Raw genomic sequence first — 17,954 nt, 5'->3', positions numbered from 1 at the left:
AATGAGTTAACAAACACCTGTTATGTTCATTCGTTGTGAAAATTAAAACAGGTACGATATCAATATTTAGTACAAATCTCGTTCATGAGCTGTATTAACAATTCAGGAATGTCGTCAATTAGCATAATTAGTTAAAATCATATAAGCAAGTTTACGTGGAGAATAATGAGGATATCTTTCACTGATTGAACTTCACCATTTGCTGATGATTGGGATCGATCATAAATTCATAATCTTTGCCAAAATACAGTTGGTTAATGGTGTAATTATGAGTATTAGTACTTACTGGGCACAAATGTTTTTGCTTCCTTCCTCCATTGTTCACAAGATCAATCAAGTTTGCAGATCTTATTTGTAGCATGGTACTTATAATAGCGAGCCCTAAACTTGGCAGGAAGTCTGTTATGAGAAGAAACATGGTGTAAAGCTGCTATTGGCAAGCAGGTGTGGGCCTTATTGGCTCAGAATAAGGAGAACATTTGGGTAAAATGGGCTCACTATCTACATGATTCATGCATGGTCTACTTATGTTTCCAAGAGTGGTGCTAGCTGGGTGTGGAAAGACCTGTGTAAAGTGAAATAGAGTTAAATTTTGCTTTGTGAGGCCCTTTGGCCCGTGTTGGTTTCGCGTTGCGGCTTCATATTTTCCTTTTTAGGAGTATTGTACAGTTTTGAAGTGAAATTTTTTACCTACAACCCCCTCTAGGGAAAGTTCCCTACTCCCCCCTCCCAAACTACCTGGTTTCTTCTTCTGCTACATTTTTTCTTTTATTTATTTTTTATTTTTTTATTTTTTTTGTTATTACATTCCTTTCTTATTTTTCAAGCTATATATATATATATATATATAACCTTAATTTTCTCTCTCTTCTCAGTTGTTTGAGAACATTTTCTCTCTTATCATAATTGTTTTTCGATCTAATATCTTCGCTCGATTGAAAAACCTTACTCTTCGTTGTTTTCATGGAGGTTTCTTCGATCGGAGATTCGAAGGTTTTGCTGCTGAATGTGCAGTTGTGTATTCTTCGATTTCAGATTTTGATCGTGATTTTGAGGTTGTGTTTCCATCTGATGTTGGATCGGATTGCTTAATTCGTTTGTTGATCAATGTAAGCTTTCATTCAATTTTTCATTAATTTTGTTGTTAGTGTTTTATTTTTCTCGTTCTTTTAATTGAATTTGTAATACTTTGATTTTAATTAATATTGCTTTTGTTTATCAATGTGAGTAAAATTTGTTGATTTATTTTGTTGTCATGAATCATTCATCAATATTGTTGTTGTCGATTTTAATTTCAATTCTAATACTATGATTTTTATAATTATAGTTTTAGTTCAATTTGTTGATCAATTTGAGTGATAATACATAGCTATTGTGTTTCATTGTTTTGCAGTAGTTTTGATTTCTTAATTGCAATTTGTTTACTGTTTTATTTAATCTATAACATTATTTTAATTTATAATCCTAAATAATCAACTATTTTAACAGTTGTGTTGTGATCAATCTTATAATGCTAAATGATCATTCATAAAGCTTATATATCAATTTTATTACTGTTAAATGAAAGTTCATAGTCGATAAATGTTCAATTTTATTAATGCTAAATGAATATTTATAATGCAAAATGATAATGATAAATGAACACTTTAATAATGCTAAATGTTCATTCATAATGTCAACAAATTAATTTTAATAATTATGATCAAATAGGTAATGATAAATGATCATTTATAATGATTATGTTTAAATATTGAACATGTATGCCAATGTTTGTGTTCATTTGTTTTTAAGATGCAGTGGGAAAAAGAATGAAATTGTTGTTGAAGAAGCAAGTAAATTTGAGTTACTTAATTGGTAAAGAAGCAGAAGCTTATAAAAGGTACAATGAATATGTTTTTAAGAAAGAGTATAGTATTGTCCAAGTGCGTGCTCCAAGAAAAAGCCAAGTTCCTTCAAGTGCTCCAAGTAATGTCCAAGTTTCTTTAAGTGTGCCAAGAAAAAAGGTTCAATTTCGTCCAAGTGTTCTAAGAAATTTTCAAGTTCCTCCAAGTGTTCCAAGAGATGTTCAAAGTGTTCAACGTGGTAGCTAGTCAACATATTTCTTCTAAGTATGATAGGTTGTTAGTTTTTTTTGACACTAATATAGCGAATAGGTTGGCAAATAATAATAAGTAAGAATTTGGATTGAAACAATATATATTTGTTCGAGCTTAATTTTTTTTTTCTGATAAATGGTACGTAACTGAACATAATTTGTTTTGACACTGAACATTTTCCTTTTTGGTTATGAACATTTTATTGTATTTCGTTATAACTGTTACGTAATTGAACATATTTTATTCTGATAATGAACATATGACTTCTTGATAATGAACATTTTCATTCCAGTAAAAAAAAATATGTATGTATATGTATATAACAAGCACTAGTGAATTAAAAAAATATGAATATTAATGTACTTGATCAATTAGAATTCTATAAATGATCAAATATCCGAAAGAATAATATTTTTAGTAATCTAAGCTTCCATAAATCTTCTTGATCCTTTTCTATTGCCTCTAGCTTCTGTTTAATCCAATTAGCATCAATTGAGCAATGTACTATATTCTCAGCTTCTTGATTTGGTTTATCTGCAATTCAAACAAATTACAATGTCAATGTGTGTATTCATTGTTATGAAAATGAACATTTTGCTATATGTCAAATTAACTTACTTGTGGTTCAATATGTTTCTATCAAAATATGATTCCCACCAATTACTATGTTGTTCATTTTTAACTTTCAATATAAATGATGGCAATGTCTCCTGTATAAATATAGGATTAGAATTTCCATCTCTAAATTATTGCAACGTGCGTTTTACTCTATATAGAACATCACCACAATATATATTGTGTTTGTATATCAATATATATGCATAAACATTATATTGATATTACAAATTTAATAAATGTTCAATTGGCAAAACAAAAATGTACATTCTGTTTTATATAAATGAACAAATTATCACAAATAACATGAACATATATAGTCTAACCAAAATTCAAAATATACATGTTCAAGAAGATATATATAAATGAACATTAATTATCTTTCAATTATGTTACATGAACCTAAAGAATCTATATCAAAGTGTTAGTGAAATGAACATTTTTGTATACTTAAATGAACAATCATAAACATATATATATGTATCAAAAGAATTTCAAAAAAAAAAATATCATGTCAAAATGAACATATAATTTATTATAAATGATTATTACACATTGTAATTGCAAACATGTCTTTTTCAATAGGCACACTTGTTATTATATCTTTAAGAGTTGAGGATCAATTGTATTTTATTCACTCTTGATTGAATAGGAATATCATCGTCATCACTGTTTATACACATTTTTTTTTTAAAAAAATTCAATTAAAAATTATATAACTCCATAATGTAAGTGACAATATGTGATTTATTTTTGAATATTTTTTAAAATAGAATAATATTTTAAAATAGAATCATCAAAGGTTTATGATGAATGAACAATATGTGATTTATTTTTGAACATTTTTTGACATGTGAATGAACATACATTAATATATGTGTGAATATACACATATCCAAATGAACATCTATGTATCAAATTCAAATAAACATCTATCAATATTAGAGCTAAAATGTATGTAATATAATATTCAAATGATGCTAAATATAATATTCAAATGGCGCTCATGAGCATATAATTTAATATGAAGTTAAACATGTATTATTATAGTCTATGTGGATATTTTCAATATGAGAATGAACATGTACGTGTTTACATTCAAATAAACATATGTTTAAATACTAGTAAACATTCATTAATATGTTTAAATTTACTTTGATTCAAAATAAAATTGTGTATTGCACGGGTGCGATACTAAATATATAATCATTATTGGCAATAATTTTATGTTGTTCTACATATAGTAATGTTGTTAATTAGAATATTCTAATTTACATCAATCAATTAATGCATTATGCTATAAGACAAACGAATCAATCAATCAATCACTAATTCGTTTATCTTATATTTGTAATGAGATAACAAAGACTTGATACATTTTGTTGCATATTTTTGGTTAGGTTTTTTTTTTTTTTTTTTTTTTTTTTTTTTTTTTTTTTTTTTTTTTTTGAAAGCAATGTTAGTTTTTGTATATAAATTATATTGAATTCAAAATATATTTTATTGACTTTGATTGGTTCCAAATAATTTATTACCTAGCCAAAACTATGCTAGAAATTTATATATAGTGCGTAAGATATAAAGTTATTATTGTGTCTATAGATTTGGTGATAGTGACGGGTAAAACAAATATTAGATTATATAGCTACTAAAGCAGATATATGACAAGAAAATTTTTTGTTTTTCCTGACCGGGGATAGAAAATGAATCTGTCTATTTCTCTTATATTTGTTTTTATGCTCTGTTTATTTTCTCTTATATAGTTACATGGAGCATTATTCCTTTATTTTCAATTAATAAAATAACATTATTAAAAAAAAAAAACGAATAAAATATTAAAACAAATGCCAATGACATAAAATATTATTCAAATCACATTTTGTAATTTCTGTATCGGCCATTACTGCGACTAAACAAAATTTTAATAATTAAATTGTTAGTGAAAATGAGCCCTTTATTACTAATTGAATTATTTGTGTTTTTTTCCTGTGGGATTAATAATATGATTTATAAATCGTGAATCGCACGGGCACTATGTTAGTTTTTCCTAAAACTCTGCGCATGGAGAAATGGAGCAAGTATTTAAAAACGGAGGGAGTAAAAATGAGGTAGTGCCAGGTGGAGTAAACAAAAGAAAAACGTATCTCATTAATTCAAAGTAAATAAGAATGTTCCCTTCAGAAAAAAAAAAAAGGAAAAAAAAAGGAAATGAGAATGAAACAAACATAGATCAAATAAAGTTGAAAAAATATATTATCTCCGTTAACTTTTAGTTGCAATTTTGAGGTATTATTTGTGAGATATAAAATATTCTAAAGTTGCAACTAAAAGTTAACGAATGTAGTAATCAACACGGTTACTCATTGTTGGGGGAAACTTGAAAACTAGCCCATGACAAGGGGGTAAATTTAGCGAATCTACTTTCGGGCCATAGATGCGTTGCGATAATCTTTGATTCACGAGTAATTAGATCAAAAGCTACAAAACAGCAGACACGCCTCCTAACAGCTATAATGATTTTCTTCCCATCCTCTGAATACACAAAAGGCTTCGATTGCTTTATACTCCATTCAGTAGGCCCCAGTCTTTCACCAGTATGTAATGTGCGACAGAGTTCTTTGAGAGATATATGAATCCACTTATTCCATGATTCTTTCACACCATATACCTCCATGACCCAGATACCCAATTCATTCTTCTCATAGTTGAAGTGTACAAAATGCAACAATCCCCTTACAACAACTAAATGCCATCTTCTTATTCTGTCGCCAATATCGTCTGGCTTGGGTAACTCATAATAGTTCTCGTTTTCAAGATCAAAACATATAATTTTAGAAGGAGGAACATAAGTAGACGATGGATCAAAAACAGGTACCCAATGTAACACATTACTATAGGGTCATTCCCAATTTATTTCTGAACTATAATCAAAGGGGCAAGATTGGACCAACTTCCATGAGTTGTTCTTGAAGCTGAACAACATAGGTTGCGTTTCTGTTGTGTAAGGCATTTTTAATATCTTATAATCATTGCTCCTACAATCATAGCCAAACCCGTAAAAATTGTAATCAACTTTACCTCCAAAGGTAACCCTGGGAATATCTATAACTCTAGAGGCACTAGTTATCGGGTTGTAAACCTGGATTTGACGTAAAGAACAATTCAAAAGGCAAAGCAAACCATTGCAAGTACCAATAGGTTCCAATTTGTGCCGGATGGGGTGATGGTGTACTAGGGTTTTAACTACCTTTTGACGAGACAGATCAATGACCAACACATGAAACTTTAGGGGTCGAACTAGAATAACTTGGGTACTTGAATTAGCTTTATCATTGAAAATTTGAGATGACAACATTTTAGAAAAAACGTCTCGAATTTCAGCCAGCCACTCCTTACTAACACATTGGCATCGTACAAGAGCTTTACTCGGCAGCTTTGCAAGGATATTGGATTGCACCTCCAACGGAAGCCAAATATCGCAACAACCCTTGCACTTTTTAACACAACTATCCTTCCAACCAAGTGATGAGTCACTTACTTGAATTTCCATTGTAGGAGCCCCTTCACATTCCTTGCCTTCCATTGAAAGGTTTCTACAACCAAATTTGATTCAATTAGCATATTAGGCTTGAAACCTTACTAGATCAATAAAAATACCCAACATCACCAGGTCTTATTGGATCTTTATATTACTACATAAACCTGTAACTTCAAATTAAAAACCTTTATAAAACAAATAAACATGTAATTTCAGCACATAAACAGCATGTAAGGATCTCTTGAAAGTTTGAAACAAAAATCTGGATTTTGGTTAACAGCAAAAAAGGCGGAACAAATTGACACTCACATATATCAGCATGATTGTCAAATCCTTATAAACTTCTAAAGGACTCACCTTTAATTACATAATAATCAAACAAACATAAAAAAGATCAACAATCAGCAATGCTCCATCAAAATCTATATTGTAAAGCAACAAAGCACAATACAATGTCCGAAAGCAGCATCATTAGCATTAGCATGTTCATGTAAATCATAAACTGTAAATATGCATAATAGAATTAACTTGCAAATTAAATTGAAATCACAATAAAAATTAAATTAAATTCACAAAGACGCAAACTACCTGAGTGACTGATTAAGTGGAGCGGTGGAAGGCCGGACTGCCGAAGCGTAGGCGTGGCGAAGAGACGAGTTTCCACAGCAGTTAACCGTGATAGGCCGTCGACTCCCCGAGCACTACACCGTGAGAGAGTGGCGTATATTGAGGAGAACAGAGTTACAAAGAAAATTTGTCAACGTTTTTTTTTTTTTTTTTTTTTTTTTTTTTTTGAGAACTGTATAAAAGTACTCTAAACGACAATGTTTTTGTTTATTAATCTAGCCCATTAAACATATCTTTAACAATATAAAACAAATACCTAGTTCATAATTAATTCAAATAAATGTAGTAATGTGTTCATTACTACTATACTTTTAACCTTGTTTTGAGGATATAATATACAACTAGTGTTTTTCTTTAAAAAAAATATAAATGAATTTGACTTTTAGTTTATTTTTTTTAATGTAAAAAATAAGCTTAATTATATTTCTATTTAATTTAGAATGGTTTAGTATAATAAAATAGCAATTATTAAAGTACAAAAAAACAACACTCTTTTCTTGATCTACCTTAACGTCCTTAAGTCCTTAACTATATCTCATAGAAACAAATAAGTACAAATACTTGTATTAGATAGTAAAGATATTAAAACTTTTACTTTCTCCTTTAATAAGTGTCACACTTTGACAAACACATAATATTAGACAATTGACAAACACATAATATTAGACAATTGTTATGGGTAAATTTTAGTAAGTCAAAGTCAGCGCAAGTCAACAAGGGTCAATGACGAAGAATTAAGATCGACGATTGAGCTCTGACTCGACGGACGAAGCACAGGTAACAAAACTCCTATTTTCAAGGAGGTGATAAGCTTGAAGGACTAAGTCTCCCACCAGCAATATGAAGCCGTTACTAGGATAAGCCTAGTACCACGAGTCAAGGAGTAGTTGCCGCAAAACAAGGAGCTACTATTATCAACTCACAACGGCTATAATAAATCCTAATAATCATCTATATAAGGGGAAGGCACCATCAACATTGGGGACATCGCAACTTAGCAACTAAAAACACATTGATCATATACATTGTAATAATTTTCGTTTGATCTTTTGCATAGTGAAAGTTTGGTATATCCTCATTTTACCCGCGATTTTTACCCAATTTTCGTTCGTAAACTAGATTTTGCTATTCAATCCCACTTGAAAAAATTTAGCATAAACAATTTGGCGCCGTCTGTGGGGACTCAACTAGGTAAAACCCTCAAAACCCTAACCCAACCTTCGAAATGACATCTGATGATATGACCCTCAAGCAGATGAGGGGTGCCAACGAAAAAACCAAGGCCAACCTCCCCGCAGCCCAAGAATCCAACAAACGTCGTCTCAGCCGAGGAAAGGAAGTGTCGGCATCTAATGCAGCTTCCCTTCGACAACAGCTGGAGTCCGCTCAGAGCAACCGTCGTCGACGCCCAAGGCAGCTAGATATCATACCGCGTATGCGTTTGTTAGAAGTGTTGGACTCCCCGCACGATACTGATACAGAGACTAGTGGCGACGAAATGGATGCTGAGGCCCAAATCTCGAGCAGCGGGCAGCAAGGAAGCTTCCAAACGCTAGAGGGTGAGCGTCAACCCAATAAGAGGTAAGTGAAGTAGTTGTAGTATTAAAAAATTGTATAAGAAAGATAGTGGAATAATAGTTTATTAAAAAGTAATGAATGTGAGAGGAAATAAATAATAAAAAATTAGTGAGTGGGTTTGGGTAGGGACCATGAGAGAGAGAGATATAATATTAAAATGTACTCCGTAGTTTTTTGCCAAAAAAGTATAACATTTATTAAAATACAACCGTATTTAGTAATAAGTGTAACACTTATTTAAACACGGAGAGAGTAACTCATTTCCTAAGGGACCCAAGTTCAATTCTTGATGTTAACAATTTTTATTTGACGTGTATAATTCATGTTTTTAATTGGATGACATGACATCTGACAGAAGGGATATTTGGTTGTTAGACAAACACCCTAGAGTCAAACTACCTAACTAACCACTAACCTAAGCATAATGGTAAGTAAGGGTCATTCTTCCCAGGGACTAAATTCCAAGAGAAAGAAGTGCTAGGGATAAATGGGGTTCAACACCAACCAAACCAAATAATTAATAACAAGGATAAATCATGAACATACATCAGTGATAGAATGAGAACTCAATGTTGCCTTCTTTCAAAGCCACAACACTAGCATTTCCTAGACCAAACAACTAACATGATAAGAAACAAAGTCTCAATGGTAGGAAGTGGGTTTCTAACTCAAGTTTGTCTTTCGATCGCTCCAAGATAGCATGAAGCACAAATAATTGGGATTTCTCTCCGAATTACTACGCTAAAGCATCCTAATCATTGAAACAAGGCAACCACATTCATGAAAGGAGTATGATCTAATCAGACAAGAGAGGATTCACAATCCAACTCCATTTCTCAATGCAAGGATAGGAAGTGAAGTTGGCCACTAAAAATACACATGCAAATAATCAATTCATGAGCAAACAATCTTCAAACCAAATAGAACATGAAAACATCTCAAAATTAATCAACCCATGGCCTAGTTGAGTTTTCACCTAACCCCTTGCTAAGTAACTACTCACAAATCATGGATAAGAGTAACATTCTAACATTGAACGTGCAAGAACAATTAACAATGATTAAGAGAAAATTAAGATTCACAAAACCATATAAAAACAGAAAATTAAGAAGAGAAGAGAGTAAGAGAATAAGAGAATACTACTTGAAACTTCAAAGTTTAGGAGAAATGTTAAAATTGAGAGAATAAAGCTTGAAATTATCTTCTAAAATGCTTGAGTTTGAGAGATTCTCAGCTGAAATAACTATTAATTAAAGATCTACATTATTAATTAAGAGAAAGGGCCTAAGAAGACTAAGGGAGAAGAAGATCTCCCTACAAATGAAGCTATAGGGTATTTATCCAAAAGCTTAAAAGTGTCATCTTTATACCTAAATATGCACCAAAACACTAACAACCCCGTGAATCTTAGGATATACAAAATTACAAGCTATCAACATCCTTTAAATGTAAAAGGGGTCACACGTGGCATCTTTTATAATGCTTTTTAATTGATAGTATAGGTCTTTTCAAATGTGCTCAACAATTATTCTTTCATCCTTTTTTTTTCCAATCAAGTCATACGAGTACAATATTTTTGGTCACCATTGTTTTATTATTACTACCACCATTATTTTATAGTGTATCACCGTTGTTTTATTAATACACGGGTATATTATGTTGAATTTTACTAATTAAGTATTATTATTATTTTTACCACGAGGAATACAAATTGAAGATATTAATAGTCAAAGTTTAGATAAAAAGTCAAATATATCAATAATTATTATAGAATGGGGGAAGTACTAAATTATTACATATTCTACAATGTCATTCTTTAAAAAAGGCACCACAATTTGTTGATGTGGCAAAATTTGATTGGCCCACATTTGGTATTTTTATTTTCATTTTGAATTATTTTTAATGCTCATAATGTATTAAAATTGTATTGTTTTTATGTATTCTTTTTAAAACATGAATTTTTTTAAGAAATATATAATTATAAATTAATTTTAAAAATTATAATTATTAGAATCAAAAACCCTAAAATTAAAATTGTTCATCTTGTTCATCCAAGTTCATCAATGTTCTTCATTCATGTAATACCCTGTATTTTCATATGTATTTTTCCTAATTAATTAATTAATTAATTAATTATTATTTAATAAAAAGGGTATTTTAGTAAATTTATTATTTAGAGCCAAAATGATATTTGAACTTTGGCGCCAAAAGTATTTTGAAATCTAATTATTATTTTGGATAAGATTTATTATCCATTTATTTCATTTTAAAAATCGGATTTTTTATATATTTCAGATATTTTAATTAAAGAAAAAACTATGTTTTATTAATTAATTAAAGATGTCCGAAAATTCCCAAACAGTAGCTAGTTTTTTTTGGATTTTCTATGTATAGAAAATCTAATTTTCTTAGTTATTTTATTGGTGAATAATTGGTATGTATTTAATTAATTATTTTATAAAATAAATATTATTTACACAATTATTTTTAATTCCTAAAAACTAGAAAAATAACTTCCTAAATTACTATAAGGAGGTCCAAAAATTTGAGCTAATCTTAGTTATTTTATTGGTGATTTTTGGGAGAATTATTTTGGTAATTTATATTTTTAATTATCTCCTTAAAATCTAGTATTTTCCTTAATTCTATTTTTCCATCTCCTAAATATTTTATCATCATATTTTCCTACCTTTTATTTCCCTTGATTATTCCCCAAGTAATCTCCCTTACCATATTATTTTTATGACTACACACCTTCCATATTTTTATTATTCTCAATCACCTTAATATCAAAACTTTCCATATTTGTTTATTCACTACTCCAAGTAATTCCTTAACTCTTCTTGCCATAAATCTTCCTACATTTTCCTACCATAGTTCATGCCCATACTAGCCTATAAATACCCCTTTATTTCATGACTAAACACTCACACAAATTCTCTTAATTCTCTCTCATTCTCTTCTCCTATTTTCTTTTTTTTTTTTCATTATTTTTCTCCTCCTTTTGGTGCGCCACCACTACCGAGCACCACCTCCACCCACGGCTGCCACCTGTAGCCACCGCCAGACACCTTCGGCGCCACCTACCGTTGCAAGCCACCACCGACAGCCACCCTTGCCGCCACCTTTCCTCCTCTTCTCCTTGGTTTTCTATCTTTTCTTCTTCTCTTCTCTTATTTAATTAATTATAATTATTATGGGGGATTTATGAAAATTATTATAACTAATTTTAATTATATAAAATCAGATTTTTAATAATGTTTATGAGAAACTAATTTAAAAGGTTCATGTACATGTAGTTGGAGGTTTTTAATTTAATTGTTGTGATTATTTGTTAACCTTATATTGATTAAGGTTATATTTATTTGTAGGGTGTGTGCAATCAAGGTTCTTGAGTTCTTTTGTGTGGTTTTGCTAAGCAAGGATGCAGGTACGTGTAGGTGGCTAGATACCTTTGAAATTGATTGGATTGAATAAGCATGTTTGAATGATTTTATGATGATTGAATTAAATTGAATTGAATTATGATTTATGAAATAAAAGCATGTTTTAATAATTGGTTTTAATAAATTATTGGAGTATAAATTTTTTTTATATGATGTTTTGAAAGAATCAAATTATTTATTATGTTTTAAAGGCTTGATTTCAAAGGTATATTGAATTTAATTAAAAAGGAGTTTTGAGATATTTATTGGATTTATGAGTTAAAGATGTTATTAATTATTTAAATGTTTTACAAGCAAATTTATTTTATTAATCCCACTATGCGGATTCATTGAATACTATGGACTTTGTATGACCTAGTCTTTCTCCAAGAATAACCTTGAAATAGTAGGAGACTAGCTTGGGGGGTGTGGACACTTAGAAAGGAATTTTGAGTTAAACTGATATTATAAATCATTCTTATTATTGAGTTTTGAATTGATGGATTTTAAATAATCATTCTTATTGAATTATTGAGTTATTGAAATTATATTTGAGTATTGAGAATTGTTTTAAATCATGAGTTTGGAAATCAATTGGAAATTGGTTTGGAAAGCATGTTTGCCAATAAATTGAGTTTACATTATCTTGCACTTATCGTACTTAGCATATTTGGCTAATTCGTGTTCTCTTTTTGTTTTGGTTCGCCCTGTTTACCTTAATGGTAAGCAGCGTTGACTAATTTTCAGGTAAAGTCAATATGTGAGCATTGGAGTCCCGGGAATGTCTTCATCTAGATTAGGGATGTCGGTTTTTGTCTTTTATTTTGAGTATTCATGACAATGGTTCTATTTATGGTTTATTTAATAAAAGAGTATTGAAGTTTCCGCTGCAAAGTATTGGTTTTATTTAGTGAGTTTGGTAGCTTTGCGTAATCACGCGTCGGTAATACGCCCAACTCTATCTCTACGGTATAATTATACATATTATACTAGTATTTCCGTAGAGGGAGATTTGGGGGTGTTACAATTCATGTCATATATTAGCCACCCATTCCCAAAATCATTGTTTATTGGGGATAAAAATTCGTTATATTAATATTGTTTTTGGGTTTCGTTTTTTGCAGTTTTTGATTTTAGGTTTTTGTTCATTAAAAAAATCTCATTTACAATCTCATTTTTAAGCATTTGTTAAGGAAGAATCGTATAGGTGTTTTGCAATATCGCTGTGGTCGACGGTATAGTAATTTAGGTTGAATGACAGGAGTTCTTCCGACTGAATAATTGGAGAAGACAATCTTTTGATTCTTTTTTCTTTTCGAGCCCCTTCTGTTTGATCCGTAAAAATGTAATGATTTGTTCGCAAACTTGTTTCAAGCTTAAGTAATGACATAAAGTAATTTTGGTCATTACATAAGGAAACAGTGTTTTATATAATCTGTTTGCAATTAAAACTAAATTTTTTAGGTAATGACCTAAATAGTTACAGGTAATTACCTAACCTCAAATAGATTACGCAAATCGCAAATCTCGATTATGCATCAAAGAGGTTTGCGAAAAAATAATAATTTTGAACTCTAAATCACAGAGCACACCCTCGTTATCCATTGATTGTTAAAAAATTTGAAAGGTATGTGTTTTAGATAATCATAATACACGCTCCTTAGGCTATTTTCATCCTCAAAACCATCAAAGAACTTAATTTTTTACATAAATCAAAATTATCAATCAAACCCTAAAACGAAATTTGTATACGAATCATGGAAGCAGATTCATGACCCAATAAATCTTATCTTAGGACGAAATTTTGGTCTAAATTCCGAATAGATTACACAAGATTTTGGGGTGGTTAATTAAGATCGTGAATAATGAAGAACAACGATGAATTTTTTATTGTCTAAATTTAAATTACAATTAAATTTCGAAAATGATTTTAAAAAGATAAAAATAAATTATAAAAAACTATAATCTAGTATTCAATAAAAAAAATACATGTATTTACAATTACACATAGTACATTTAGGCTTTTAAAAATAAATTAAAAATTAACCAATCATAACGTGACACATCATCATGTTATGGTGTCATTTTTTAAAAATGACACATTAGAATCATCCCCAAATTATGGTTTTAAAGAGAAAATTTTATACGAAATAAAAGAGTTAATAGAACAATGTCATTTATGCATATCAAGTATTTAAATACTCGTACAACTTTTTTTCTCTAAAATTATAGAAGGCCAAATGTTAGAAAAAAAGTGTAAAGTAATACGGTGCGGCAAAAGGAGTAGTATAACTTCAGAACAAAAAAAAAAAAGAAAGGACAAACTCAAGAAATAAAACCACTAAGAAGCATGTTAACTATCCTCTACTAAACGAGAAGGTATATCATATAGCTATCAAGTGCATGGTACAAAATATCCACTAAGAACAATGGAGAAAGTGGCAGAGTGTCTATTGAAGGTAATGCTGCTGCCACAGACATCACATAAGGTTCAACTGCCACTTCAGCAAAGGGTGCACATTCAGCAGAATCCAAATAGATTTTGTTATAACAAACTCCCTGAAATTCAGGGAAGTTAGTTACAGATATTAAGTTAGATGTTTTTATATCTTCTTACAGAAGCTTCTAGCTAGATTGATGATGTATATATAATACTATTTGGCTTGTAATAATCTTATCTTCATAATAATAAAAATTTCCCTAAAACTTTCTCCTACTTTTTTCTCTCAATTTCTCTGAAACTATCATGGTATTAGAGCTAGCAAATCTCTTTTTCATTTGATCTTCCGTATTTTTTCCAGAAATCTCCTCTTTACATCTGAGATACTTGTTGAATAATTTTATCTGATCTTCTTTTTCTGCTGATTTTGTTGTTTCATCATCATTTTTCCTTGAATTTCTTCTGAATTTGGTGATTTTTTTATCTGAATTGATTGTAATGGCTGCTAAAAGTTCTCAGAGTACTGCAACTTTGCCTTTGAACCAGAATCCAACAAGTATCTACTACATTCATCCGTCTGATGCAAACTCTGCTCAGCTTGTTTCCTTCAAGTTCAATGGTGATAGATTCACTAGCTGGAAGCGATCTATGTTGCTTACCTTATCAGCTAAGAACAAAGCTAGATTTGTCAATGGTACTTACACTAAGCCTTTAGATGAATCAAGTGCAGAATACACTGCTTGGGAGAGGTACAATGATCTGGTATGTTCTTAGATTCTTTTCAATCTTGATGAAAGTATTGCTAGCTGTGTCATGTTCTTGAGGTCTGCTAGAGAAATCTGGTTAGATCTAGAGGAGAGGTTTGGTTTTACTTCTCTAGCTCAGATTTATACCCTTGAGCAAAAGTTAACTGAAGTTACTCAAGGATCTCAGTCCGTTTATGAGTTTTTCACTTCGATTAAGACAATTTGGGATGCAATTGATGAAGCTCATCCTCTTCCTTACTGCACCTGCAACAATTGTACTTGCAATTTGACTAAGAGAATTCTTGAAAGGCATCAGCAGAAAATGGTGATCCAGTTCATGATGAATCTTATTGATCAATTTTCTACTATCAGAGGCAACATACTTATGATGCAGTCCTTACCTAGGGTTACTGAAGTATTCAGAATGTTTTCTCAAGAGGAGAAGCACAAAGAAATCTCTCAGCTGCATTCTGGTGGTGAATCAATGGCTTTTTCTGCTGATAGAAGGAGGTTCAACCAATCAGGTCCAAACAAGTTTTCCAGACCTGCATACAATTGGCAAAACAGTCAGCAGAATTCTCAGAATATTGGTGCTTATCCAAGGCAGTTTGTGAATGCAGCAGACTAGAGAACTGTCAAGCCTGGATCTAAATTCTATTGCACTCACTCCAAGATTCCAGGACATAGCATTGATAGGTGTTTCAAGGTCAATGGTTATCCTCCTAATTTTGAAGGGCTTCAAGGATGACAAACTAGCTGACACGAGTTTCTCAGAATCCGATGCTCAGATTTATGATGGTGCTGCAGTCAAAACCATTCCAGCTCATGAATACAATCAATATTTGGCTTACTTGAGCACTCAGAAGTCAGATGAGAGCAATAATTCTTCCAACCATGCACTTATGGCAGGTAATTTCTGTCTTCTATCTTGTTCTACTATCAAATGGTTCCTTGATAGTGGAGCCTCAGATCACATTTGCTCTGACATTTCTTGTTTTTCTGAGTATAAATCTGCTGATAATAATAAGTATATCACCATACCAGATGGTAGAAGAGTTTTAATCACTCATGTTGGCATGATAGAGTTGACTAATGGAATAATTTTGCAGAATGTGTTATATGTGCCAGATTTTAAGTACAATCTCATTTCTGTGCATAAGCTCTGCAAAGATATGAGATGTGACTTGTTGTTTACTCATGACAAGTGTTTTGTCCAAACACAGAGAGGGGATTCGATTCTTCTTGGTAATATGAGTTCAGGACTGTATAATGTTCTAGAACAACAGGATCATGCTGCTAAAGATTCAGTTCCTAGTAGTCTTGCCTGTGTTGCAGTAACTGAAGATGCAAGGTTATGGCACTTAAGGATGGGTCATTTACCTTTCAACAAGTTGAAGTTGCTTAGACCTAGCTGTGATTTAGGTGATTGCAGTACCAGTGTAACTGACACTATTTGCCAAGTGTGTCCTAAGGCTAAGCAGTGTAGATTACCTTTCCCTAAGAGTAGCATTAAATATGTCAAACCTTTTGATCTTATACACATTGATGTTTGAGGACCTCATTTTATAAAAACCTCAACTGGTTGTAATCAGTTTTTGACAATTATTGATGATTATATAAGATTTACTTGGGTTCATTTGATGAGAAATAAATCTGAATCTGTGAGTATTATGTCTAATTTTATTTCCATGGTTGCTACTCAATTCAATTATGTGCTTAAGGCTGTTAGATCAGATAATGCATAGGAGTTATGTGAAGGGGGTATGAGGGTTTTATTAACTTAGCATGGTATTTTTCATTAAACCAGCTGTAGTGACACCCCTTAACAAAATGGTGTTGTTGAGAGGAAACACAAATATATTCTAGAGACTGCTAGAGCTCTTTACACTCAAGGCAGACTTCCTGACAAGTTTTGGGGTGATAGTGTTCTGTGTGCTGTCTACCTTATTAACAGAATGCCCATTTCTACTATCAATGATGACATTCCCTTCAGGAGATTGCATGGTTTCAGTCCCGATTTATCTCATTTAAGAACCTTTGGGTGTTTGTGTTTTGCCTACACATCTAGGGTGAACAGGACTAAACTAGATGAAAAGGATGACCCTTGTGTTTTCATTAGGTATTCTGTTAGTCAAAAAGGCTACAAACTGTATGATCTTTCTTCTCACAAGATCAAAGTTACCAGAAATGTTCAGTTCCATGAAAAACATTTCCCATATCACCTCTTTTACAGAAAATCCCATTCTAATTCACTTTTTTCCACAGCTATCTATCTACCAAACTCTACATCCTTTAGGGCTGGCAAAAGCTGACCCGACCCGAAAACACGACCCGAACCCGACCTGAAAATAGCGGGTTAGGGTTGAGATTTTCGACTCAAAAACTTAAATGGGTTGACACGAACCCGACTTGAAATTTAAATGGGTTAGGTTAAGGTTGAAAATCCCAACCCGAAATTAACCCACATAACCCGAAAAAAAATTAAAAAATCCTAAATAAATCATAAGCCCAGTTCAAATTCGAAATGAGCCCACCTAATAACATCAAAAACCCTAAACTCCTCTATTCTTTCTCACTTTCACTCACCGTTCTCGGTTCTCCTCCATTCTCTCTCTCAAATTTTCTCTCTCTTCATTCCCTAAAATCTTCTCCAACCTTTTTCAGACCCTTAATTTCTATTTAATCCTTGAATTCTTTTCATCAATCTACACTTCCTTGCGTTATCTCAACCTCTCCTTCATCAATCCAAGGTATTTTTTTTTTATTTTATGTATTAGTTTTCTGAAAATTACGGTTTGTTTAGAAAATCCCTCGGCGTTTTTCCACCACCATCACATCACGCTTTCTTTGCTTCATCAGCCTCACCTCATCGTTGATACACTACTGCTC

At 31.4% G+C, this 17,954-nt stretch overlaps 1 protein-coding gene across 1 annotated transcript; it reads right to left on the bottom strand.

Annotated features, from left to right (window-relative positions):
- Positions 1 to 5,067: 5,067 nt before the first annotated feature.
- Positions 5,068 to 6,294, bottom strand: LOC145575194 (putative F-box protein At5g62060). The gene is made up of 3 exons (XM_081633094.1): positions 5,959 to 6,294; positions 5,663 to 5,850; positions 5,068 to 5,602 (listed from the first exon to the last, which is right to left on the bottom strand). Exons 1-3 carry the CDS (start codon positions 6,292 to 6,294, stop codon positions 5,068 to 5,070), a joined length of 1,059 nt encoding a protein of 352 aa, XP_081489220.1.
- Between the last annotated feature and the right edge of the window lie 11,660 nt (positions 6,295 to 17,954).

Source organism: Chenopodium album, chromosome 13 (genome assembly GCF_948465745.1).
Source record: "Chenopodium album chromosome 13, dcCheAlbu1.1, whole genome shotgun sequence".
NCBI classification, from domain to species: Eukaryota; Viridiplantae; Streptophyta; class Magnoliopsida; order Caryophyllales; family Amaranthaceae; genus Chenopodium; species Chenopodium album.
The sequence above is the reverse complement of the archived record's forward strand: the minus strand, read 5'-3'. Positions and strand labels throughout refer to the sequence as shown.

Excerpts from the sequence above, each read along its gene's own strand:
- LOC145575194 (XM_081633094.1), bottom strand. The coding sequence starts at position 6,294 with ATGGAAGGCAAGGAATGTGAAGGGGCTCCTACAATGGAAATTCAAGTA. Across the intron at positions 5,851-5,958 it reads TTGATCTGTCTCGTCAAAAG|GTTTACAACCCGATAACTAG; the intron begins GTAGTTAAAACC and ends CGTCAAATCCAG. Across the intron at positions 5,603-5,662 it reads TTCAAGAACAACTCATGGAA|TAATGTGTTACATTGGGTAC; the intron begins GTTGGTCCAATC and ends ATGACCCTATAG.